The sequence below is a fragment of the Balaenoptera borealis genome, assembly GCF_965194805.1.
Source record: "Balaenoptera borealis genome assembly, chromosome: 20".
In the NCBI taxonomy this organism is placed as follows: domain Eukaryota; kingdom Metazoa; phylum Chordata; class Mammalia; order Artiodactyla; family Balaenopteridae; genus Balaenoptera; species Balaenoptera borealis.
The window spans coordinates 14,028,961-14,056,306 of record NC_138879.1 but is presented as its reverse complement, the minus strand read 5'-3'; the positions used below and the strand labels follow the sequence as shown (position 1 = coordinate 14,056,306).

Here is a 27,346-nt window from a genome sequence, read left to right as displayed (position 1 = left end):
ACCTGTACTTATATTGTACATCAGAGATTGTGCTACTTTAACAGCCCAAAGGTCACTCACTCACTAAAATATAGTAGAGACAGATTTTGAACTCAGGCTGATCTGGCTCCTAATTACTAGTCCATTCCATAGCACTACCTCTCCAAACTAGGACAAGGAAAGACATTTTTGATTGTGAAAAGCGTGGGAGGAATGAACAAACTGATCAATTTAAGAGGGTTTGGTGAGTACAACTCCTACACAGTGTTATGAAACTGTCCCAAATATTTAGGAGGAACTGGGCATTTGTGGACACCAGAATTATGCTTTCAAACTATGCCCAAAACATGCCATATAACATACAAGTGCTCAAAATTAAATTGCTCTTCTGCCCTCAAAAAGCCCTACTTGATAGCTTGAGTGTTTTTTATCATCTTTATTAGCTGGGGTTACGAAAGTTAAACCAGCGATGTTACTAAAACACTTTTCACGAACACTTTCCCTTGGGGGAGGGGAGCACCGCATGATTTGGCCAGGTTTTGTTAATCACAAATTAGGTCAACAGCCCAACCTCAAAAGAAAGCACCATTAATGACATATTTCAAGGGCTTTGCAAAATCAGCCAGCTGGGTCTTGGCAAGCTTCAGCAAGGGTGGAGGGAGGGAAGGAGCGGCCAGCTACACTTTCCTTAATGGCCTTCTGAACTTGGGGTCCTGTAGCTCACAAGGTTTCCAACTGCCCATACAAACAAAACGGAAGACTTTGCTTCCACTGCTATTTAGAATGGAAAGGAACCTGCCACTTTGGTGACCACAATTTTGGTTTTAATTCTTGGTTCTGGGAAGCTCAAAAAAATAAATAAATGAATAAACAAGAGCAATTTTAGAGGCCTAATGCTGAAGCAAAAATCCTATTTAACAATGAGGATTTACTGTAACAAGAAATTATCCAGAATTTCTTTTCAGTGATGCAGCCACAGAAAGGCTGAAGAGAGGGAGGGAAAAAAATCAAACATGGGTAAGAAAAGGAATGTTTATTTCCTACCTTAATTCTAAAAATAGTTAAGTTGCTTGATAGGATTTAAAGCCAAGATACAATGTAGCAATTTAAAGAGTCAGGGACTTCCCTGGTGGCACAGTGGTTAAGAATCCGCCTGCCAGTGAAGGGCACATGGGTTTGAGCCCTGGTCCGGGAAGATCCCACATGCCGCGGAGCAACTAAGCCCGTGAGCCACAACTACTGAGCCTGCTTTCTAGAGCCCGCGAGCCACAACTACTGAGCCTGCGTGCCACAATGCCACAATTACTGAAGCCCGCGCACCTAGAGCCCGTGCTCCACAAGAGAAGCCACCGCAATGAGAAGCCCGTGCACCGCAACGAAGAGTAGTCCCCGTTTGCCACAACTAGAGAAAGCCCGCGCGCAGCAAAGAAGACCCAACACAGCCAAGAAAAAAAAAAAAAAAAAGAATCAATACTCCGGGAAATATTTAGCACTGACGTTCAATCTTTTAATGATAATGTTAACTTTTTTTTTTTGGCTGCGTGGGCTGTGGGATCTTAACTCCCCAACCAGGGATCGAACCCACAGCCCCCTGCATTGGAAGCACATAGTGTTAACCACTGGACCACCAGGGAAGTCCCGATAATGTTAACTTTTTAAAGATTTTTGCAACAAGCAAAATAAGTGTCTGCAGTTTTTACTTTTATATTTCACTAAAATTTTGTGTTACCTTCCCACCCTTACTTACAACTAATACAAAAATCAGTTATAGGCAAAGATAATTTATTAAAACCTTACATGAGATTTAAAACTGCTAGCTTGAAAATGTAGCGCGTTAATAAAAGTAATTTAGACATTATCATTTTACGAAAGAGGGAAAAGTTGGTGGCTATAGAGTGTTTTATCACTTTTTAAAATCAAGCTGAATATAAAACCTCAAAAAATACCTAAGATTTTATCCAGTTAAGTTCAATAAAAACATACAAATGCCTCTCTGGATTTTAACTCCAAGGAAACTAGTTATGTTAAGAATTTTATCTAAAATATGAAAATGTATTTTTAGAAATCAGCTGCCTCCTGTCCATTACTTCAGAGTCACGCCTTTACGCTAACAAATCCAGGCCTTGTACTCTTATCAAAGTGTGTATTACACTAGTCCCTTTAAAGCCATAAAGCTCCACCTACCTTAAAGCAAAAGCCTAGGATGTCCAGGTTTACTTCCACATTTTCTCAAGTGAAAGACTTCTGGATGCAGCAACCAAGAAGGGACTTATGCTGGGGAAAGGGGAGGGTAGAAGGGGAGTGGAGCATGAGGCAGGCAGGGAAGGGAGGACAGGCTGCAGAGCCGCAGTCTGGTTGCTTCTCTCCTCCCCCCCAACCCCCACCCCGCCCCGCTTTTTAAAAAAATTTATTTTATTTATTTTTGGCTGCGTTGGGTCTTCATTGCTGCACGCAGGCTTTCTGTAGTTGCAGAGACCAGGGGCTACTCTTCGTTGCGGTGCGTGGGCTTCTCACTGCAGTGGCTTCTCTTGTTGCAGAGCACTCTAGGCACGTGGGCTTCAGTAGTTGTGGGTCGCGGGCTCTAGAGTGCAGGCTCAGTAGTTGTGGCACACGGGCTTCGTTGCTCCGCGGTATGTGGGATCTTCCCTGACCAGGGCTCGAACCCGTGTTCCCTGCATTGGCAGGCAGATTCTTAACCACTGCGCCACCAGGGAAGTCCCAGTTTTTATCTTCTGTGGTGGGAAAAGGCAGTGGAGGCTTTGCTCATCACTTTTCCACCAGTCAAAAAAGCAGCCAAAAATAAATTTAAAAAAAAAAGGCAGAAACTAACAGTTGTACTTTAAAGATGCATTTCGTTTTCCTGAGACTTCTGGGATACTGTAGCTAACACTCCACCCCCCCAACCCCTTCCTTTTCTGCTAACAGCATAGCAACTCCTTCAAGTAGTGGCTTTCACAACCCAGGCTGCACAGATGGAACACCTGGGGATTAAATTAAAAACTTAAGTACACTATTTCAACCCCACCCGTTACCAATTAAACTTTCCCAGTTGTTGATGCCAAGGTGCAGCCTTGAAACCACTTTCAGCCTTGAAGTTTCGGAGGAATGAATTCCACTTGTAGCTCCAGGAGAAATTTATGATTAAATTTAATATTTTTATCCCATCTCCCTGGCCAGTAAGCCTTGAAAAGACATTGGCTGAGGGCTTCTGCGAAATTTTATTTGTTCTTTGGTGAAAACTTGTGAAAAAAATTTTTCTGACTGGTGTGAAATGGATGTGAAGACTGGAAGTGCCAATGGCCATTTTCACCAACCAAGAGGGGAAGCAGCCTGGAGCAAAGCCAGAATTCAGAAGTGGGCAGGGAGTTATCAATCTTGTATCCTTGATGACATAACAAACCTTACATTAAATGATGTCTGCAACCAAAACTACACCCCTGGTTAGAGTCACATCCGTTCAATTCAGCTCCCCTTCGTTTGCAGCCTTTAAGAGCTCTAAATTAGAAAGTAACACATCGGCATGGTGACGTAAAGAAAAGGGTGGAATCTAATCTTTATTTACAGGACACTGCAAGGTATGAAATTCCACATAGAAATAAGAAACCCATTGAGAGGAGAGGCTTCATACAGTATGTACAGTTTGGAACTGTTCAAGTATAGTTTCTTTGTAAAAAGTGCTACAATAACAAACCACGTGTAAAGAGTTCTTAGTAGAGAAACAGTAAGACAAACTTCTACCAAACATAGTACACAACAAACAACTTTATGCCTCAGATGTACGATCTAAAAGTTGAAGGTCCCAGCAGTGCCATCCTGAACTTGGAATGTATACCCTTCAGAGGTAGTTTCTGGCACAACATTTTGATCTTCCTCTTCCTGGAAGTATTTAAAAACAAACAATATAATCCCATAAATATGGCACATTTCTAAGAGGTAGCTGCCTAGAAGTCTGTATTTACTCTTTTTTCTTCTTTTATCTCAATTTATTTAGGCTAAAAACAAAAACAAAGTTTACTCATTTCTTCCGCCTCTGGCAACCACCAATCTGTTCTCTGTATCTATGAGCTTGTGTGTGTGTGTTTTTTAACATTCCACATATAAGAGAGATCTTATGGTATTTGTCTTCCTCTGTCTGACTCATTTCACTTAACATAATGCCTATAAGGTATTCACTCTTAAAGTCTTCATTTGCGTATTTCACCTTTAATCCTGAAACACACTTCAATATCTCAAATAGTGGAGGGAGGGCTACTGAAACTTGCCTGAGAGGGGAAGGTTCTGAATGGGTTAAGAAATGCTACTACAACATGGATACAACTAGAGATTATCATACTAAGTGAAGTAAGTCAGAAAGACAAATACCGTATGATATTACTTACATGTGGAATCTAAACTACGACACAAATGAACCTATCTGTGAAACAGAATCACAGACATCAAGAACAGACTGGTGGTTGCCAAGGGGGAGGGGAAGGGGGAAGGATGGAGTGAGAGGTTGGCGTTAAGTGTAAGCTATTATACATAGAATGGATAAACAACAAGTTCCTACTGTACAGCACAGAGAACTATAGTCAATATCCTATGATAAACCATAGTGGAAAAGAATATATACAAAAAAGTATATATATATGTATAACTGAATCACTTTGCTGTACAGCAGTAATTAACACAACATTGTAAATCAACAATATTTCAATAAAAAATTATAATATTAAAAGAAAACAATTTTTAAAGAAAGCTTCTACAATTAACAGAAAAATAGAGATTTTTTTAACCTGTCACTTTTCAGTAGGCAAGAGCAAAACCGAATAGGCCAGAGGATGGCTGTGGGGTCGGCCTACTTCTCCAACTCCTACACAAACTCAGTCTCAAGATATTCCAAGATTCATGGGACTTCCCTGGTGGCGCAGTGGTTAAGACTCTGCGCTCCCAATGCAGGGTGCCCAGGTTCGATCCCTGGTCAGGGAACTAGAGCCCACAAGCATGCCGCAACTAAGACCCGGCACAACCAAATAAATAAATTCAACAACAACAACAAAAAGATATTCTAAGATTCGTGAGGCTCTTCATTCGAAAGTAAATTGGTGACTTTTTAATATCTCAAGTTACAAAGATGGTATTATCATCAAGCCAAACATTAGAGGAGCAAATATGTATGTTATCTCCTACTTACACTGATATTTTACTGTATTTTTCAGGGCTCGTTAAAAAAGTATGAGGAAAAAAAAATCTTACGGGCTTAATCCTAAGTGTGTATTTTCCCAGTTCTTATTAACATTACCAGGTTACTCACCTCCACAGAGAAATACTTCTCAATCAAGTTTAATGAAGCTTTGTACACAGACTCATTTTCATGGTTTTGTAGAGCTTCAATTTTGTCCAAACCTCCACATTCTTCAATCATTATACTAAGTTTCTCAGTTTCACCTAGTTTTTCAGCAGCCTAAAAAAAATTTCCAAGTTTAGTAGCTTAAACTTTGTTCTGTTTTAATGAAGAAAACAATGTCTACGTTTGACTATCAACATATATCAGACAGAAATAAACACAACAGTTCCTTCCATAATCCTATGAGATAAAACTATCTCCATTTTTATCTACATTTTACATTTTTTAAAAATTCAAGGGACTCAGACCTGTACTTGCTCTTAGCAACTACTTCTGCAGCCTTCAGCCACAAAGATCTTAGTATAGTTCTCAACCTTTTCGGCAACTTTAAAAATGACGCTATATCCAGGTTCAATTGGTCTGTGATGGGAATAGGAAATTACTAGTGTAAAAGCACCCCAGATAATCCCAAGATGTATGTAGTCAAGGAAGAGAACCATTGTCCGAGAGTAAAGATGGCCTATGGTATGTAAAAACAAATTCCCTGGACTAGATTATTTGATGATATCAAGAACCTATTAGGTGTAAGAATGATATTCTGGCTAAATATGTTTTAAAGTTCTCAACTTTTAGGAGAAACATAAATTTTTAAAAATGAAATAACTCACTTGCTTCAAAATAAAATTGTAGGGCTTCCCTGGTGACGCAGCGGTTAAGAATCCGCCTGCCAATGCAGGGGACACGGGTTTAAGCCCTGGTCTGGGAAGATCCCACATGCCGTGGAGCAACTAAGCCCGTGCACCAAAACTACTGAGCCTACGCTCTAGAGCCCGTGAGCCACAATTACTGAGCCCACATGCCACAACTACTGAAGCCCACGTGCCTAGAGCCCATGCTCCACAACAAGAGAAGCCACCGCAATGAGAAGACTGCGCACTGCAACGAAGAATAGCCCCCGCTCGTCGCAACTAGAGAAAGCCCGCGCGCAGCAACAAAGACCCAATGCAGCCAAAAATAAATAAATAAATTAATTAATTAAAAAAAAAAAAATTTTAGGTAAGGTGAGTAGAAAAAGAGGCCAAGGGCTTCCCTGGTGGTGCAGTAGTTGAGAATCCGCCTGCCAATGCAGGGGACATGGGTTCGAGCCCTGGTCTGGGAAGATCCCACATGCCGCGGAGTAACTGGGCCCGTGAGCCACAACTACTGAGCCTGCGCGTCTGGAGCCTGTCCTCCGCAACAAGAGAGGCCGCGATAGTGAGAGGCCCGCGCACCGCGATGAAGAGTGGCCCCCGCTTGCCGCAACTAGAGAAAGCCCTCGCACAGAAACGAAGACCCAACACAGCCAAAAATAAATAAATAAAATTAAAAAAAAAAAAAGAAAAAGAAAAAGAGGCCAAATGTTGACAATTATTTATGCTAGGTGATGGATACACTAGGGATCATTACTCTAAACTCAACTTTGATATGTACAAATTTCCATAATCTGAAGTTTAAAGTTGTTGAGTAAGACCTACCTACCACCAAACACTATGACAAGTGCCATGTGCTAGCATGCTTGGATCAGTTAGGAACGGAACCAGAAGAAAAATATAATTAACTAGGTCATTCAAATTTAATCTCACCAAAATTCAGTATGAAACTGGGGAATTAAAAATTCTTGACAAAATAAATAGGTATGAATAGTGTCCACATATGTACCTGACCTCAATTCAGGTGACATCATGCACCTGTCATCTCCTTTATATCTCTTACAATCCCTTGTCACACCTTTTATCAAGAGTGTGGCCCCCATAAATGTCTCTCTGATTCTGTGGCCCCCTGAGTAAGCTCAGCTGCCCCCACCCCGATCACCTACATAGCAAACCAATTATCAAGTCCAAATTCAAACACATGCCACCTTCTTAAGATTTACCTGAAAGATATTTGAGATGGCATCCAGAATAACCAGAATAATTTTAGTGTCTTTCGCAGTCAGGAGGTTCATCAACGGTTCTATTATGCCACAATGAACAAGGTATACGATCTGCTCAACTGTTCCGCCGCTTGTGTAGTTGGTCACAGCCCATACAGCTTCCTTTTGTGTCTTAAAGTCGGCCTAATTAACATAAGAAAACAGGTTTATTTCAGAAGAGTCATAAAAATAAGATTCCAAACGTACTGTTTCAGAAAAACGGTGACTAAAACTACCAACTGGTCCTATCCAAGCTTAAGTAAAAGAAATGACTATAATTCAGCAAAGGCAGTTAAGTAGAACTTAACATTAGCACATTAAGAATCTACCAAGTGCCTGTCCATAAACACTAACAATCCCTTATTAAGTCCTAAGACTTCATTACCTTAGAGAGAACGCCAACAAGGAATGGGACTAATCCATGATTTACAACTTGCTGTATCTGGTCCTGGCGGCCAGCCGTGATGTTTGACATTGTCCACGTAGCTTCCTTTTGAATATTAGTTTTGGAGTTTGTTAGCAGGCTGGGAAAGATGGCAAGTGCTCCTGCATCTATTACAACCTGAGTCTGTTCATCTGTCCCAGTGACAATATTCCCTATGGCTCTTAGCGCGGGAGTCTGAAAAGGAAAAAAATGTTGACGCTGGCGGTTATCTTTTATCTTTTCCAGCACTGCTCAAAATCTCTATACCCTAAAAGTTTTGACAAGTAAGAGGCTCATTATATGGCCTAAAATAGACAATATGTCAATATTAGTACCAATTGATTATGCTCCTTACACTTTATATTCTCACCTGAAAGTTCACTTACCACAATTGGCAATTCAGTAGCTCCTAAAAGCTTCACAAGTTGGGGTACAACCCCAGTTTTCACAACCATTTCAATCCGTTCATTTGGACCATCGGTAAGGTAGGAAATAGCCCAGCAGGTATCAGCTAAAACTTCTGGATCATCGTGATGCAGGAGACGAACTAAAGTAGGAAGAATTTGTTCAACAGCATCTAAGGGGGGTGCAGGATTCTTGTTGCGACAAAGATTTGAAAGTGTCCAGGTAAGATTACGTAAGTAACCACACTGGGGGAAAAGAAAAATGCAATGAAGTGCTCTGTTTTTTGAGAAGGTGGGAAAATTATAATCAATGAATAACTTGATGTATGTTAAGTAACTTACTGCTAAAGATGACAAATCAGGAATCGCCAAAAGTGCCAATAGCGGGTCAACTGCACCATACTTGATAACCAAGTCTCGGAAAACCGAGCCATCACCTTTAAAAAAAAAAAAAAAAAAAAGGCAAAGTTAACCATAACTACTTGTCTAGCACCATCAATTTCAGTGACTGAGTGCACCAGTGTCTTGACGCAAAGAAAACACTCTCAGAAATTCCTTAAATTAGATGCCACTTCCACCCCTTATACGCACTGGAAGCAAGTAAGTTCAAAACCCAACACAGACATCACTATTACTTATGACAAGGCTCTTCTACCAACCTCAGTATGACTGGAGACACTCAGTCAAAAGAATTTTAAATCCAAGTACCTGCAATGTTTCCTAGAGCCCATACAGCTTGTTCACTGATGTGAGTGTGGGGAGATGCCAACAGAGAAATGAATGCTGGGATAGCACCTCCATCTACCACAGCCTTGGTCTGTTCTGATGTCCCGGAAGCAATGTTAGTGAGGGCCCAAGCAGATTCAAACTGAATGGGACTACAATCAGTTCTGCCCAAGAAGGACACAAATTTTGGAATCAAACCAGCCCGGATTATGCTGTCTATAGGGGGCTGTTTTTCCCTGGAAAGCAGTTTCCTAAGGGAAAGCAAAAAGAGAAACAAAAGTTGAAGGTGATTAACAAAACAGGTTCATATAAAAAAACAATTTAAAATGCAACTCAAGAGTTTAGAACTTTAAACAACCTTTTACAGTAAAGCACTAAATGCTGAGACATCCTGGATTTAAGAGGAGCTGAGCAGACTGGTTGCATGGCGCTACCGTAAGTTGCGTCGTAAACTACTTTTTTTCCAAAGCTGAGATATTACCAATAACATAGAACCTTCTCTCTGCATCTCTGCAGAAATCTACTTTAGATCTTATCACTTTTTAAAAACTTTGACAATCTGATAGCATCACACTCTGTTAATTTAATTTGCATTTCTCTGACCACTAGTGAAGCTAAACATCTTTTCCATGATTATTTGTCAACTGGACTTGCTTTTCCCCACACTGTCAAGCTACAGAAATTATTAATCCTTTCTATTATGGATATCACAAATATTTGTGTATGGTGGGAGATAAGAGTCTACATATATTTATTTCCTAAATGGATGGACCATTCTAAATAAAAGTGCTAATCCCACTTCCTGAATAATTCCTCCTTTCCCTGACACTGACTTGAAATGGCACTGTGACAAAAACTTTGTAATTTTGTTAAAAAGTACACCAAAAGGTTAACAGTGATTATCACTGGAGGTAGACGGAATTACAGAAAATTTTACATCCTCCTAAGGGAAGATTCTAATGAAAATAGGCCTAGGCCTGGCTTAACCTTTACTTGACCCACACCACCTGCTCATCACTTTCCCACCAAAAAATGTAAAAAGGCTGATTTCTTAGGTTACCCATGCTATAGCAGACAAGACTTACCTAGCAGCTTGAGTAGCTTGGAGCTGGCTTTCCAAATTGTTGCTATTTATGCCCTTGACAATGTCATCAACAGACCAATTTACAGTGCCCTACAAGAAGAGTGGAATTAATTTTGCAAATTATCATTTTTAAGATTAAATACAGGGCTTCCCTGGTGGCGTAGTAGTTAAGAATCCGCCTGCCAATGCAGGGGACATGGATTCAAGCCCTGGTCCGGGAAGATCCCACATGCCGCGGAGCAACTAAGCCTGTGCGCCACAACTACTGAGCCTGTGCTCTAAAGCCCGTGCGCCACAACTACTGAGCCCGTGTGCCACAACTACTGAAGCCCACGCACCTAGAGCCCGTGCTCCACAACAAGAGAAGCCACTGCAGTGAAAAGCCTGAGCACCACTAATGAAGAGTAGCCCCTGTTCGCTGCAACCACAGAAAAGCCCGTGTGCAGCAATGAAGACCCAATGCAGCCAAAAATAAAATAAAATAAATAAATTTATTTTAAAAAAAGAATTAAATACAAACAATAAAATCCCAACGTGAAGACATTCCTAAGTTTATAATCAGTTACTACGAGTTTAGCCCTACATTAAAATTTGCCTGTTAATGAAATATTCATTTTTAATATGTAGAACAATTCTCAAACTTGGTGTCATGATTAAACAAAGTCTCGGGCTTCCCTGGTGGCGCAGTGGTTGGGAGTCTGCCTGCCAATGCAGGGGACACGGGTTCGAGCTCTGGTCTGGGAAGATCCCATATGCCGTGGAGCAACTAAGCCCGTGAGCCACAGCTGCTGAGCCTGCGCATCTGGAGCCTGTGCTCCGCAACAAGAGAGGCCCCCACAGTGAGAGGCCCGCGCACCGCGATGAAGAGTGGCCCCCGCTTGCCTCAACTAGAGAAAGCCCTCGCACAGAAACGAAGACCCAGCACAACCATAAATAAAATAAATAAATAAATTTAAACAAAGTCTCAAGTAATGGAGTATCCCAGCATTTAGTCACTAAAGTAGCTGTGAACAACTTTAAAAAAATGAATTTGAGCACTGTGAAGGTTATTCCTATCTTAGTCTAAATCACTTGTATTTAGGTATGCTGGGAATTTTCATATCTAAGTTTGTTATCTATTCATTTCCACAGTAGTGTTGCAAATATAAATGTATAGGTTGTGATCATAGGTTTGAGTTAACTGTAGCGTTGGTTTGAGAACCAATGCTACAGTTAGCTCAAAAAGACAGTGTCCCTTTCTCCCTATAAGCTTACAACTTAACAAGGAAAATGTGACAAGTAAACAACCATATAATAAATGGCTGTATGTATAACACTATATATATAGTGTTATATGTATATAGTGTTATACAGAATTTACTCTTCTTTTTTGGTGCAGAATGGGGTGCTACAGGAATTCTGAGAAGGGAGCATTTTTCCTGTTAGGCTAACCAAAGAGTGCTATAAAGGAGAAGATGGGATTTGAGTATAAAACTCGAGAAATAGCACATAGGTGGAATTCAATAAAAAAAAAAAAACACTGATAAAATACGGAGCGCTAAAGTAAAGCATAACGTGAAAAAAACTAGGAAAGTGCCCAGTATCTTTGAAAGATGAAAGACATAAATTTGAAAATCTAAGATGGGTCTAATTTACAAAAAACATTAAAAAAATAAGGATTTAAAACCATAAAGTTTCTAAGATGTTTAAAGCAGTATTTTAGGAAAATTTTTAGGTAAGTGGCATGTGGCACAGAATGAAGGGCAAGATAAAATTAGGAAACTACTGAAAGTATTTCAGTACTGAGGAAAAAGACCTGAATAAAGCTGGTGACAAGTACAAAAAATAGAGAAGAAAGAAAGGGAGGAAGAAAAAGAGAAAGAGAAAGAAAGAGGTAGAAATAAGATGGTTCTGGACACGATTAACTTTCAATTAACAGTTGAATGGCCAGGTCAAGGTATGAGCTGGCAACTGGAAATGCAGAAAAACTTGAAGGGAGATCAGAGCTAAAGACAACCTTAGAATAAGCTTCAGTAGATTACGTAGGGTGGGCAGGAAAAAGACAACGCATCAGAATTACTGACTGGGAGCACACAAAAACAGATCTTCACATTTGATAGTTAAAACCACAAAGCTAGGCATGTTATTTAAATTTCTAAGAAAAGCCCCATATTGATTTTTCTGGGTTTACCGTAATTCACAAGCTAAAATATCCTTACCTGGTTGTTGCGGTTTTCCTGCAGTGGAGAAGCAGCATCGTCTGGAAAAGAGCTGACATTTCTCCTTTTCAGCATCTGGTCATCCTTCTTAGCTTTCCTGAGCTCCACATTAACTTCTATTCGGCGCCGCCTCATTTCCTTGAGAAAAGACAACATATCATCTCACCTATTACATCAGTTTTTGTTGTCAAGTGAGGGCACTTTTTCAAATTCGCTCAAAATTTTGACCCCCTTTCCAAATATATTCCCGTTTAAAAAATATCATAGGAAAGCAACAGAAGGTACTCACTGTACTGTCTTTCCCCTTGTTCTTGAATCTGTTAAGGCGGGCAGCTGGTGAATTAGCATTCTCATTGGTGGACATGGTTATCAGACAAAGGGAGAAAGCTGTAAGATGAGGGAGAGAAAAAAATTTCCCTTTTATCATTTTGATTTGCAATAAGATGAGCATTAATGGAATTACCAAACACATACTGAGTCTACATTTCTATATTAGAGGAGGAACTTCCTTTTTCAGCACTATTAAACAGCTTTGGCCAAATGATCTTTGGCCCCTCCCCTCTGAAGGGCTGAGACTTCCTGGAGCAGTACTGTCCACCAGAAATATAATGCGGGCTGCATAAATTTAAGTTTCCTAGTAGCCACATTTTTAAGAAAGCAAAAAGGAACAAATGGAATTAACTTCAATAATATATTCTATTTAACCCAACACGTATTTTCTCATTTCAACACGTTACATCAAAAAATTACTGAGATATTTTACATTCTTTTTTCATACTAATTCTTCGAGATCTTGCGGGGACTTTAAGCTTACAGCATAACTCAATTCAGACTAGCCACATGCGTTTGGGGACTACCACACCGGACAGTGTGCCTCTAAACTCTATATTAGACCCATAAATAGTTAATTGAAGACAAAGTAGGGGAAATGAGGTTACAGTTTAAATCTATGTCCTAGGGGCCATAAATTCAGATCCTCTGGAGCCTCTACTGTCTTTAAAAGGCCAAAACAGGTACATTCTCCACGTCTGAAAATTTTTAAAAATCGGATTTATCATTACATTGTGGAGTCTTTCATAAAATTTCCTGCCCACCCACCCTGAACACCGGCGACGCAGTTCTGCATCTTCAGCATCTCGCATATATTTTCATTTCCAGAAATTCTGAGCGAATCCACTAAATTAGGCTGATATCAGCTGTGCTTCACTCAAACTCAGCTACTTAAGAGCAATCTCCAAAAGAGCACAAAAGTAAACGTCCTCCTTACAAGTGGCTATCTTTAATTCCATTCTGTTCTTTTACGAAATTGTGACACAGCCAAACCAGGGCCTACGTATTAAGAGACGTTCAGAACTTCCAACTGCCACCTCCATCTCCAGTCCCTTCCCCTGCCCCACCCCCCCACCCCCGACCCCATTTCGGGGAAGCAGCAGCGGGAACGGGCGGAGGAGGAGCCAGAGGCGCTGGGCCCCCTACCGAGGCTTTCCTCCTCGGGCCTCACTCTGATTCTCTCTCAAAGACAATCGCGGCTGTTCGCAGGGCCTCGAGCCCTAAAGCCAAGCACTCGCATGGTGCAACGCCCGTCTCGTCAACGAACTACGCCCCCGAGGCCTCCTCAACCAGAGAGGCCAAAGCCAGGCTGGGCATCTACCCCGGGCCTCCCCTCCCGCCGCCTGCAATCCGAGCGCGGCCTTGCGGGCCAGCCGTTGCCGCTCGGGCCGCGCTGCGGCCTCAGTTCGTACCTACAGAGCCGGCTCAAGCTTCCACAGGAGGCGGTGCGGGGCGCACAGGCTGCGGATCGACTGCGCTCTAAACGTCTACCACGGTCAGCCAGAGGACGGTGTGGCTCGAGCAGCCGGCCGGCGCGATTTAAATTTCCCGGTGGCCCCGCATTCCGATTGGCTGGTTCGAGCTTACGCTATGCGCCCATTGGTGGATTTGAAAAACACGTTGGGGAGGGAGTCAGAGGGCCCCGAAGAAGAGAGGATAGCATCGCGAGATAAGGGAGAGGCCGGGCTATCCCAGAGCGCCTTGCAGTTCGGAGGGGAAAGACTCCAGATCCCGGCACGCAGCGCGAAGAGCCAGTTCCCAGTCCGCCATGGCTGGAGCGTTGCCTCTTAGCAGTGCGTTTATGCTTGTACGGTGGATGGTAGTGTCCCTGGATGTTTGCCTTAAACAAGTACCACAGATGATTCCCAAAATAATTCTCTTTCAAAATCTTGATATAGAAATATATTGCTATGCATTTTTCCCCTGATAGGACTCAGAAGGAACTTGGTCGGGGTTTCTGGCCATCAAGGAGGGGAGGGGTAAGGCAGATATGTGCTGCATTTTTTTAGGTGGTGTTGACGTTGTTGTTTAACTTGCGTCATAAAAGACTGCATAGAAGGCACAAATATGGTAACAAAAGGTTTATTATGCCTGTTTCTCCAGTCTTATTTCTAATAATTTCAAATACAGTACAGCTGCAAATCTTTATCCATATTTGCCAAATGTTAACATCTGCCACATTTACTATCTCTCTATGTAAATATATATATACACGGCTTTTACATATTACTTTTTGAACCATTTGAGAGCAAGTCTGAGAAATCATGTCCCTTTACCCCTAAATATTTCGGCTCGTATCTTGTAAGAATTCTGTTATATAACCACACCACAATCATCAAATTCAAGACAACTGAACTTTGATGTGATTACTTATTTATAGTCTGTGTTCAAATTTTGTCAATTGTTATAGTAATGATCTATGCTATATTTTATACATTTCTGAATAAAATGTTTGTATTTTCTCGTACTTTTTAAAAAAGCATCAATGATGGTTATCAGAACCTCAGGATTATGGGCCACTTTGTTGTCTTTTTGCAACTTTTCTGTATTCTGAAAAGGGTATTTTTAAGAAAAGCTGTATTAGCTTATTTTTTACTATAAATTCAAACAATGAACTTCATCCCTTCTCGCAGGCATTTTTGCCAGCCTCACTCATTGTGTAGCAGCTATGAGAGTCATAGGAGGTTGATTTCTACTCCCACCGAACCAGTCAGCACAATCCTATCCCCCTAAATGCAAAAATGTGGAAGGATTTCACCTCCAAACCTGTCACTGCAAGGCATTCTCTTGGCTACTGTGAATGGTTCTGGGGCAGTCATGTGACCTAAATTCATCCAGTTGGGAAGCCTGTGCCTTTTGTTTAATGATTAGAGGTTGGAAAGCAGGCTCTGTTCTTCTGAACGGAGAGATGTGAGTAACAGAAATTTGAATTAGACAGTCCAGAAATCTGAATTAGACAGTCGTAGAGAAACCAGGATCAACAGCCTGCCTTACCTCAGAAAGCTGCAATTATATAACTTTGAAATTACATCATCCAATACATTTCCTTTGTTGTTTAAGCCCGTTAAATTGGGTTTTCTTTTTTTTTTTAATTTATTTTTTGGCTGCGTTGGGCCTTTGTTGCTGCGAGTGGGGTTTCTCTAGTTACGGCTAGGGGGGCTACTCTTTGTTGCGGTGCGCAGGCTTCTCTTGTTGCAGAGCACGGGCTCTAGGCGCGCGGGCTCAGTAGTTGTGGTGCACGGGCTTAGTTGTTCCGCAGCATGTGGGATCTTCCCAGAGTAGGGCTCGAACCCATGTCCCCTGCGTTGGCAGGTGGATTCTTAGCGGTTGGATTCTTAACCACTGCGCCACCAGGGAAGCCCCAAATTGGGTTTTCTTTTGCTTGCAAATATTGGGTACTATGTGCCCAGAATTGTTCTGTTTTACCTTTATGAATACATTTAATCTTCACAACTCTGTGAGGTAGTATTATTTGTTCCATTTCACAGAAGAGTGGGTGGTTAAGTAACTTGTACAGGTTTGCACAGGAGTAAATGGCAGACAGGATTCAAACCCAGGCCATTTCATTCCAGGATCCGTGCTCTCTGACCACTATTCTGTATTTTCACCTGAAAATAACCTGAAACACAAGTAAAATGTCAAAAGTGAAAGTTGCCTTTGAAAGATACAACCTTGTCCTGGGAAAGCATACACCCCCAACTCTTCCTATTGTAGTTTGGATGGAGATTCAGGAGAGGGTCTGTCTGGCCTAAGCCAATCATTACATTCCATCCCCCAGACACAGGAATTTGGTGATGAAGATGTAACACAATGCAGTAAAATATATACTGAGGCTTTTGTGAGATATCCCCTCTCTTCCAGTGGACTGCGTGCCGTGATGACGTGAGCCTGAGTATGAAGCTGCTCCAGAGAAGCAAACCCAAGTGTGCCCAAGTCTGAATAATTATAGTTTACCTGTCAGTCATTCTTTCAAGAACTATGTTCCACTGAAAAAGCAGCCAGTTTAGCCTGCAACTCAAACATTGAACAAATGTTTTCCTCAATTCTGTGGTAAAAGTGATTTATGCATAATTCCCATTTTGTCACACAAAATATTAAAAAGATGTGTACGCAAGGGTCGAGATTTAAATTAATAATTCTTATAGTGTCATCAAGGATGTTCTTAAGTGAAGCTGGCCCAAATTCCCTCCCCTCCCTCCACTGCACAAAGGTGAAGAATAACGATTATTGCTAACAGTGTCACTGCCTTGATTCATTAAGGTGTCAGTTTTACCCACCATCGCTTCTGCACCATCGTTGCTATATGATTATTTATTATTCACTAATAATGTCCTAGTTTTTGTGAAAAGCATTTCCTGGATGACTCAGGATCCACAGGTAATAAAACTGACACATAACACACAGACACATAAGATTTGAAAGATGCACACCAAAATGTTAATAGTGGTTAACTCTGAACGGTAAAATTATTATCAATTTCAATTGTTGTTTGGCTTACCCCCATTTTATACAATTTAAAAATGAACAGGTATTATGTGTCTAAGAAGAAAACGAAATCGTGTATTTTTAAAAATAACAAATGCAGCACCTTTATATGCAACAAGCATACAGATACTATGCATGGAACCAGAAAATCTCTAAATCTTTATCGAAGACCTAGCTTTAAGATAAAAACAAAATTCGTATTATTTTGTATTTAGGGACCTCGTTATATTTATTTTCCCTTCAATTCCGAAAGAAGAGATGGGGAGAAAAATGGATGTAGGTGAGCGGGTGAGAAGGGCAGATTTGAAGAAAAGCCTCTTCACCCTGGAAACTCCCAACAGCTCCCAGCACATAATGCTATCCAATTAACGTAATTTGAAAAAATGCAGGGAAAAAAAGGGAAGGAGGCAGCTGTTAGGGACGGGAAGGTTGGGGGGATGCGGTAGGACCTCACCCCAGAGGAAGGTCGCAGGAACTCTGCAAAATGCAGAGGCCCGGGACCGCCCTGGTAAATAGAATTAGAACGGGGAGAGGCCAGGCACTGAAATTTTGTTTAGAGTTCCTCCGCCCCACACCAAGTGCGCCTAGTATGCTGCCAGGACTGAGACCCTTCCGAAAACCCAAGAGGAAACAGCTCCCCCAGAAACACCCAGAGCCACCCGCGTGCGGGCCACGCAGTACCAGGGAAAGGCGGTGGGGCAGACCCTGCGCATGCGCGCGGAGGCTCTGGCGGCGGGACGGGTCGAGGGCGCAGGAGTGCGCAGGCGCGTGCTGCAGGCACTGGGGGCGGCTCCCAAATCACACACCGCCGGAAGGGAGGCCGCAGAGCGCGAGGGCGGTGCGCGATGATGGCATTCCGTAAGGGGACGGTGTGAGAACCCGGATCCCGTGGTGACCCAGTGGCCTAATGGATAAGGCATCAGCCTCCGGAGCTGGGGATTGTGGGTTCGAGTCCCATCTGGGTCGCAGGATGATTAGTTTTGGTGGAGAGAAACGCGGGGATGAGCACGAAAGTAGATTTTGAAATGTCGTAATTTCGCTTTCTCTACAGCGATCTCGAGGGCTATCCGATTTACAAATTAGGAAATGCATCTCCGGGTTCTAACAGCACTGTAAGTGAGACCTTGCAAGTAAAAGCTAAAATCTGACCCAAAAGAGGAGCATTTACTCTTGCTTAGTTTATACTGATCTTTAAAAGAGAAAAGCCTTAGGAAACAGCAACTGCCAACTGGACAGATGGCATCATCTCTTTTTCTATCTTTTAAAAATGGGTTTCATCATGGGCAGCCACACATGCAAAACTTCCTCCCCATTCTTATCCCAAGGGGTGTGTGAGCAGATTCAACTGTGCTGGGTCCAAACATTTATTTCCAGTACTAAGGAGAATATATAAGCAACTGTGTTTTTACTTGTGTTAAAACATACAAATATAATAAATACAATTTATGGTTTCTGTCCCTAAAGTATAATGAACAACAAATTGTAGTTGGAACGTAAGGTTTGTGTGTGTGTGTGTGTGTGTGTGTGTGTGTGTGTATTTAATTTGCAAATTAGTGTAATAAAAGAAATACAATCAGAGTTTAAGTTTGTCAGACTGGTTCAGTTGACTAGCTTGAAAAGTTTAAACTCTTCTTCTAAAACTTGTACAAGAGGAATATCGGGGAGTGAAGTCCTACTTCTGAAAAACAACTTAAATACTAAGTGCGATGTGGTATCCTGGATTTGAGCCTGAAAAAGATAAAGGGCGTTAGTGGAAAAACCAGTGGAATCTGAATACATTCTGGAGTTTAGTTACCAACAGTATGCCAACGTTGATTTCTTAGTTGTGACAAGTGTACATGGTAATGTAAGATGTTAGCATCAGGGGAAACTGAGTGAAGGGTATATGGGAGCCCTCTGTTCTATCTTTGCAACTGTCATGTAAATCTGAAATTATTCCAAAATTAAAGTTTATTAAAGAAAAAAAAACCTAAACAATCAATGGGGAAATTTAGGTGATACCTTTACCCCCCACCCTTTTTTTTTCTTTTTTGGCCACACCGAGCGCACCCGGACCACCCATCAAACCCATGCCCCCTGCATTGGGAGCGCAGAGTCTTAACTACTGGATTGCCAGGGAAGCGCCCCCCACCTTTTTTAAGATTAGGAATGTAGTGCTGAATTTAAAAACCGGAACACATTAACAAATAAATAAGACCAGGACACAATTTCCAGCTGCATTCTTGGTACCTCAGCGCTGACGGCCACATTAGGTCCTTGCTACAGTAGGTGCTCAAAAAATCGGAGCTGCATTGTCTCCTGACTCCTACCTGTAGGCAGCATCTGGGGACAACGGACAGTGACAATGTCTCCGTGGTCCAAAGGCAAGATTGCTCTCATACACAATACTCAGCCTGAGGACTGGGCAGGACAAACTCCTCACAGGTCCTCCCGTCTCTGGGCTTCTGACTGCCCTCTGGGCCTCCAGCAAGCTCACCTGACCCTCCCACCTCATTTCTCTCCTTCAGCCTCTCCTCTCAGCCCAGCTCCTTCTCTCTGGCAGATGTTTTGTGACTCATTCACCATAGTTCATTTGGCTGAAGTCAATGCCTACTGAACACCCCACATTCAAGTCATTCCATGCAAATTCCACATTTTCCTCTTCTCTCACCTCCATCATCTCCCCCGTGTTTTCCCTCTTCTGTCTCACATGAAGAGATGTCTCTTCTCCAGTCCCAGGCCAGTCCCAGGCCAGTCCCTCCCTCTGATTTTGCTTTGAACCCCTTTCTCCTCAGGAAACTTGTCTGACACTTAGTAGACACTCAGAAGGTGGAAGCCTGTTAATTCCCCCCCTTGACTATGTCTTTCGTTTGCCTCTACTGGCTCTTTCCTTTGAGCCCCAAACATTCTACAGATTCTCCAGTCCTTAAAAGCTCACCCTTGGTCCTGGGCACCTGGCATGAGTCCTGGGTACCTCCCTCCATGCACTCAGGTTGCCTCAAGGGCGGCTCCTGAGTACCCAGGGTCTCCTTCCCTCCACCTGCCATGTTCTCTTCATTCCTCTGTCGCTGGCCACACTCCTCCTGGAGAGGGACCTCTTAATTGGCAAATTTAAGAAATACCTTTCAGTCCTTTTCTTGCTTGACTTTGACCTGAAGTTTGAAATTCTTTTTATTTTTTATTTATTTATTTATTTTTTGGCTGCATTGGGTCTTCGTTGCTGCGCGCGGGCTTCCTCTAGTTGCGGTGAGCGGGGGCTACTCTTCGTTGTGGTACGCGGGCTTCTCATTGCGGTGGCTTCTCTTGTTGTGGAACACGGGCTCTAGGCCTGCGGGCTTCAGTAGTTGTGGCACGTGGGCTCAGTAGTTGTGGCTCGCAGGCTCTAGGTTGCAGGCTCAGTAGTTGTGGCGCACGGGCTTAGTTGCTCCACGGCATGTGGGATCTTCCCGGACCAGGGCTTGAACCCATATGCCCTGCATTGGCAGGCGGATTCTTAACCACTGTGCCACCAGGGAAGCCTCCGGTTCTTTCTTCTTGAAACACACCCTTTTCCCAGGCTTCCAGAAAAATGTCTTTTTTCTCGGTTCTCCAGTCAATTTCTCAATCTCCTTTGCTAGTTCCATCTTGTTTCCAACAATGGAAACAAACCAGCCCAACCTGAGCAAAGCAAATGAGAATTCATTGGAAAGACATGGGGAAGGGAGGTGCTTACTAAATAGGAGGGCAAAACTGGAGGACCAGTCGTGGGAACCAGCAAGAATAAGGACACACCAATGGCCCCCCAAAAGCAAGAAGCTGGAAGCACAGTGACTCTCAGAGCCAGGGACACTTGTCAGGGACACTGCTGCCAGCATTGCCACTTTTCATGCAGCTAGACCTGCAATAAGTGCCTCTGATAGTTTTCTTCATCCTAGGGTCACTTGCTCCAGAATCAAGTTTCCCAGGAAAAGCTTACAATTGGCCCAACTTTCTCCTGTTGATTCATGGGGCCACAAAGGGATCACCCTCCCACCAATTCTTCCCATAAAGGGGAAGAGGTAATTCCTTAAAAAGAAAAAGAGGCATGAATGCTAACTAGCCATGCAAAACATTGGCACCTATCCTCAACACAAATGTTGTACATTTTATTTTGAGTATTCCATATTAATTGTTCCACCATGACTGTTGATTTTAGGTGATGTAGACTGGGTTGTTTTTTTTTTTTTTTTTCTCATTCAACTTTGTTTTAATGAGGCTCAAAATCCTCTAACAGATTTTTGGTCCAGTTGCTTCCATTAAAAAGTTCTGATTTTAAGAACTAATACCTTAAAACTGCCACAGACACACACACACACACACACACACACACACACACACACACACACATACGCAGACCCGGTAACCTTGCCATCTTACAATGCACAGGTTAGCCCCATAACAAAGAATCATCTGGCCCCTTGTCTAGGAACTGCCTTAGAAGCTTGACAAACAGGGATGGTATGACTATATCATTGATGGACCTCATGAAAAACATTTTAGGGCCTTACTAATTGTCCCCTTTTTTATCATTTTTCCTTTGACCCCAAGCAATCTCAGGGGCAACGTGAGGAGTGGGTCAAAGGGTACAATATTAGTATTGTATTAGTCCAAATTTTCAAAACTCATTTAAGAATGTCAGAAAGTACACCAGAATTAATATTAAAATACAAGCCAATGATATGAACATTCAGAATGATCCTACGTTTAAATTTTACCGGATTTCAGTATTAAAAACTACAGTAAAGTTGCCATTTTTCTCCACTCCTCTCGAAAAATCCTACAAAAGCACAAGGGGAATGAGAAGCAGAACCACAAACAACACCATCAATGAAACTAGGAGATATCTGCAACTCCTCAAATAGAAGGAGAAGAAAGGGCTACCAAAAGCAATGAGGAACCAACACGGATAGATGCCAATTAGAAGAGGATGCTCGTGGACGCAGATCTTAGGAAATGCCAGCAGAGGGCGCTTCTCCAAGGGGAGGGTCGCACCCTGAGAGGCAAAACAATAATCCCTTGTTTGCAGTAAGACTGGGATGTGCGGACAGCGTCCTGTCCTCACAGGGACAGACACGTGTTCTGGGTATGGATTTGTCTTCTTTGCCTGCAGGGCTTCTGCTAGCACGACCATTCCTGGACTTAGACACTGCCAGAATGCGCAGGTCCAGTAACCAAGGAGAGGAGGTAGGGGTGGCTTCTCCCACTATGACCCCTAATAATTCCCTGGAAGAATCTTTTTGCTTTCCTTGACAGTGATCTGAGACTCAGTGGGTCTAGAGGTTCTAGTGCCCGGTGGAGAGATCTTTAGGCCAGGAAATACTATCATGGCTCCATTCAATTGGATCTGAGGCTGCCCCTTGGCCATCTGGGACTCCTCAGGCTGCTGAATCAATAGGCAGAGAAGGGGGGCGGTCACTGTTATGAGCTGAATGTTTATGTTACCCCCAAATCGATGGGTAGAAGCCACAGTGTTATGGTATCAGGAGGTGAGGCTTTTAGATGAGGTCATGAGGGTGGAGCCCCAGGATGGGATTAGTGTCCTTATAAAATGAAGAAGGGTCCAGAGCCCTTTCTCTGTCTCTGTCTCTCTCTGTCTCTCTGTTGCACTCTGTCTGTCTGTCTCTCTCTCTCTGACATGTGAGGAGACAGCAAGAAGGCAGCCATCTGGGAGCCAGGAAGAGAGCTCTCGCCAGAGCCCAACCATACTGATACCCTGATCTCAGACTTCCAGCCCCAGAACTATGAGAAATGAATGTTTGTGGTTTAAGCCGTGCAGGCTGTGGTACTTTGTTTATAGCAGCCCCAGGTATGACAGTCCCTGAACTAAGCCTTGGTGAACGATGTGATTACCAACGGGGAAACGGTTTGCTACTTAGTGGAGGAAAGAGGAAATGTCTGGAATCCAAGGATTCACTGGGGGGCACATCTTAGTGTGCCCTTGTCCCAAAGACCCAGTTAATGGCAAAGCACAGCAATCCAATAAAGACAGGACCACCAAGATCTCAGGTCCTACAGGAAAAAAGTTTTGAGTCTCCTTACCAGGCATAGACCCCTGCCCAGCTGAGGGTAGGAGGAACAGGGAATAAATGATGGAGGAAGGTAGTTAAGATGATCAACTTAGACCTCATGGCCATTTGCAGAGGAACCTTCTAACAGCTACATTTATGTTAATTGGATCTTTTCCCTTCTCTTTAATTTCTACCTTATATAAAGAGCACTGCTAATAGTTTTGGAATCCATTAATTACTAGCTGTATAACCTTGGGCAAGTTACTTAACCTTTCTCTTATCCCTAAACTGGGATAATAAAAGTATAAGCTCCTATGTTTATACAAAGATTTAATACTTGGAATGGTGCTCAGTAGATGGCAGCTATTATTATTGTTATTAACAATAGATTTTCCTTTACATTTCATTGTAATATTAGACAAGGCAGTTCCCAAATTAAGAAGCGAAAGATTTCCCAATTTTATTATTCATTTCAGAGATGATTTATTGAACTACAATTGCATATTTATATGGAATGTTCCAAAATTTGTAATTATAATTTTTAAACCCCTCAAAATTAATTTATAAGATATCTTTTTACTATAGTTGACAAAATCATAATAGGAAAAACATCCAGGAGAATGGTAGAGACCCCAAGTTCAGCATAATGATTACCTCTGGGAAGGAAAAGAAATTGGATGAGGGAGGAGCCTAAGGGGCCTTCAACTGTGTATTAGTTATTTATTGCCACAAAACGAATTACCCCAACATTTAGCAGCTTAAAACAATGAACATTATTACTCACACTTTCTCTGGGCCAGGAATCTGGGAGTGGTTTACTGGGTGGTTCTGGTCTCTCAGGCGGAGGTTTCAGTCAAGCTCTGCACTGGGGCTGCAGTCTTATCTGGAGGCTCAACTGGGAGAGGATCTGCCTTCAGGCTAACTTACTAGCTGTTGGCAGACCTCAGCTTCTCACTGACTGTTGGCTGAAGACTTCAGTTGCTTCCTTGCGGTGGGCCTCTCACAGACTGCCTGAGTGTCCTCCCAACACAGCAGCTGGCTTCCCCAGAGGAAACGATCTAAAAGAAAGAGGTGAGAGTTCAGTCTTTTTGTAACCTAGTCTTGGAAGTGTATATTATCACTTTTTCCATATGCTATTGGTCACTCTGACCAGTCCTGCTACAACTACAGGGGACTTGTAGTGGGAAGGGACTACACAAGGTGTGAATACCAGGAAGTAGGGATCACTGGGGACCAGTCATCCTGGAGACTGGCTACCACTAACTATATCTGTACTATTTTAACATTAAAAAAACATGACACAAATATGGAAAAAATTATTAAGATTTGATAAAACTGGGAAACTGGGTCACACTTATGCAGGTATTCATTATATTATTTTCAATAGCTTTCTTTTTTTTCTTTTTTCTTTTTTGGCCACCCTTCGTGGCTTGTGGGATCTTAGTTCCTTGACCAGGGATTGAACCCTTGCTCTTTGCAGTGGAAGCGGGGAGCCCTAACCACTGGACCACCAGGGAAGTCCCAACGGTAACATTTCTTATTTAAGATATCAAAAATTAATAGATCACGGACTTCCCTGTTGGCACAGTGGTTAAAAATCCGCCTGCCAATGCAGCGGACACCGGTTTGATCCCTGGTCTGGGGAGATTCCACAGGCCTCAGAGCAACTAAGCCCATAAGCCACAACTACTGAGCCTGCATGCCACAGCTACTGAAGCCTGAGAGCCTAGAGCCCGTGCTCCGCAATGAGAAGTCCGTGCACCACAAGGAAGAGGAGCCCCCACTGGAGGCAACTAGAGAAACCCATGAGCAGCAATGAAGACCCAATGCAGCCAAAAATAAATTTAAAAAAAATTTAGTAGATCAAACTATACAACACTTCAACACCACAGAACACCTCCCCCTCTGTATTCTTTCCAGTCACTACCCATCCCCAGGATAACCATAACCTGACTTGTAACTCCATAGATTAATTTTGTCTATTTGTGAATTTATAGAAATGAAATTACATAGTATATAGTCTTTTGTGTCGGACTTCTTTTACTTGATATCATGTTTATGAGATTCATCTATACTTTGCTTTTGTAATTGTAGCTCATTTAATTTCATTGCTGTCTAGCAATGATTATGGTTCACGATTTTGTCCCCAGGAGACATCGCAATGTCTGGAGACAGTTTAGATCGTCACAACTGGAGGTGGGGGGCGCTACTGGTATCCAGTAGATAAAGCCAGAGATACCGGTTAACAATGCATGACAAAGAATTATCTTGCCCAAAATGTCAATAGTGCCGAGGTGGAGAAACCCTGCTCTAGAGTATTTCAGTATGTCTCAATGCATTCATTCCTTTGTTAACGGGGACACGGAACGTTTTACAACAGCAAAAATTGAAAACAGCCTAAAATGTTCACAAATGATGGTTTGTCTAAATGAGAATATATTATGGACTTATGAGATTTCGTATCTACAAAGAGTTTGTAATAATATTTTAATTTTCATTGAATAAAAGCTGAATACAAAATTGTATACATGACAGGTGAAATGGGGAAGTGCCCTTGTCATGGTGTCATGTGAACAACACAGGATCCAAAATAGTGTTGGTCCTCTGATGGCATCTGTGTGAAATGGTATCTAAGAAAGAGCCTGGAAGGAAAAACATGGGACTATTGCAGTGATTGTTGGGTTTTTTTTTCCTTTAATTAATTAATTAAGGCTGCATTGGGTCTTGGTTGCTGCACGCGGGCTTTCTCTAGTTGCGGTGAGTGGGGGCTACTCTTCATTGCAGTGCGCAGGCTTCAGTAGTTGTGGCATGTGGGCTCAGTAGTCGTGGCTCGCGGGCTCTAGAGTGCAGGCTCAGTAGTTGTGGCGCATGGGCTTAGTTGCTCCGTGGCACGTGGGATCTTCCCAGACCTGGGCTCGAACCCGTGTCCCCTGCATTGGCAGGCGGATTCTTAACCACTGTGCCACCATGGAAGTGATTGATGGTGGTAGTTCTTGTGTCTACTCTATTTTTATTTTCCAAATTTTTCATTACAGTAACGTAGAGTGATAGGAAAACAAAATCAAGAATTAAAAGGCAGCTACTTAGGGAATTCCCTCGAGGTCCGGTGGTTAGGACTCGGTGCTTTCATCACTGCTGAGGGCCTGGGTTCGATCCCTGGTCGGGGAGCTAAGATCCCACAAGACAAGTGGAATGGCCAATAAATTTTAAAAATTAAATAAATAAAATTTAAAAATTAAAAGCAGCTACTTACCATTGTCTGTGGAGAGTCCATCTATAGGGCATCGAGGCTCTCAGCATCTTCCCCCGTTGGGGCTCCTTCCCTAGTGTGCCGCCATGCTTCCTGGGCCTGGGTAGATTCACATGCTCTCTTGTACCCCAGTGCCATTGCATGTGCTGTTGTCTCAGCCTGCAATGCCTGTCCTCCTTGGTCTATCTGGTGAGTCCCAGTCATTCTTCAAACCAGAGTTTACGTGATGTCTCCTGTAGCCTTTTAATATTGCACTTAACACTATAACGGAACGTTATTCCCCACAGCAGTCTGTGAGCCACTTGAGGGGAGGATTTATGTCCCAGTATTCCAGGACCTAGCCTGGTGCCTGTAGGAGTAAACCTACCAGCTATCTGTGAAAGCCTGAAGAATCTGGGGAGACCTCGGCCCCAATCAGAATGGTCCTGAACTCGAACGAGAACATGACCCTAATTTACCTAATGGGAACCAGAGCAACAGTACTGTACTCTTTTTGAAGAAAGATGATGACGACGGGTATTTCCAGCTTCTAAAACGCCTGGCACATGGTGTTTCTTTGTTTTTGCTTTTGTTTTTCCTTGGCTGTGCTGCGCAGCTTGTGGGATCTTAGTTCTCCAACTAGGGATTGAACCTGGGCCCTGGCAGTGAAAGCGCCAAGTCCTAACCACTGGACCACCAGGGAATTCCCGGGGCACATAGTGTTTTGATACCAAGTGGTGGGCTGCAATTCAATTCTGACAGTAACCACCCAGAGTTAGCGCAGACCTCACTAGTTAAAGGGCAGATGACCCAGAACAAGACTGCCCTCATTTCAGACAGCTGGGTATAAATCTAGGGGGTTCTCATGATTCCTCTCAGGCCTGATAATTCTCTACAACAACTCACAAAACTCAGGAAAGTGCTCTACTTACGATCAAAGTTTTATTATAAAGGATACAGATCAGACCCAGCCAAATGAAGAGACACATAGGGCAAGATCTGGGAGGGTCCCAGATGCTTCAGGGTTTTCTCTCCACGGATCACAGTGCATCACCCTTCTAGCACATCAATGTGGTCACCGACCAGGAAGCTCCACTGAGTTGTCAATGGGTTTCATTAAGCAGGCATGATGGATTAAATCATTGACCATCTGATTGAACCCAATCTCCAGCCTCTCTCCGCCCCCTGGAGGTCAGACAGGCTCA

At 42.7% G+C, this 27,346-nt stretch overlaps 1 protein-coding gene and 1 long non-coding RNA gene across 2 annotated transcripts in view; one reads left to right on the top strand and one right to left on the bottom strand.

Annotated features, from left to right (window-relative positions):
- LOC309619052 overlaps positions 1-27,346 on the top strand; it is a 373,591-nt gene that overhangs the window by 136,879 nt on the left and 209,366 nt on the right. The gene's annotated exons all lie outside the window — the stretch shown is intronic.
- On the bottom strand, positions 3,504-13,990 carry KPNA2 (karyopherin subunit alpha 2). Its single transcript, XM_082373710.1, has 11 exons — positions 13,835-13,990; positions 12,382-12,479; positions 12,093-12,230; positions 9,896-9,984; positions 8,793-9,061; positions 8,427-8,521; positions 8,067-8,330; positions 7,642-7,875; positions 7,218-7,400; positions 5,273-5,422; positions 3,504-3,855 (listed from the first exon to the last, which is right to left on the bottom strand). The coding sequence occupies exons 2-11, from the start codon at positions 12,454-12,456 to the stop codon at positions 3,763-3,765; spliced, it is 1,590 nt and encodes a 529-aa protein (XP_082229836.1). The 5' UTR covers positions 12,457-12,479; positions 13,835-13,990; the 3' UTR covers positions 3,504-3,762.

Excerpts from the sequence above, each read along its gene's own strand:
- KPNA2 (XM_082373710.1), bottom strand. The coding sequence starts at position 12,456 with ATGTCCACCAATGAGAATGCTAATTCACCAGCTGCCCGCCTTAACAGA. Across the intron at positions 8,331-8,426 it reads CTGATTTGTCATCTTTAGCA|TGTGGTTACTTACGTAATCT; the intron begins GTAAGTTACTTA and ends CTTTTCCCCCAG. Across the intron at positions 7,876-8,066 it reads CTACTGAATTGCCAATTGTG|ACTCCCGCGCTAAGAGCCAT; the intron begins GTAAGTGAACTT and ends TTTCCTTTTCAG.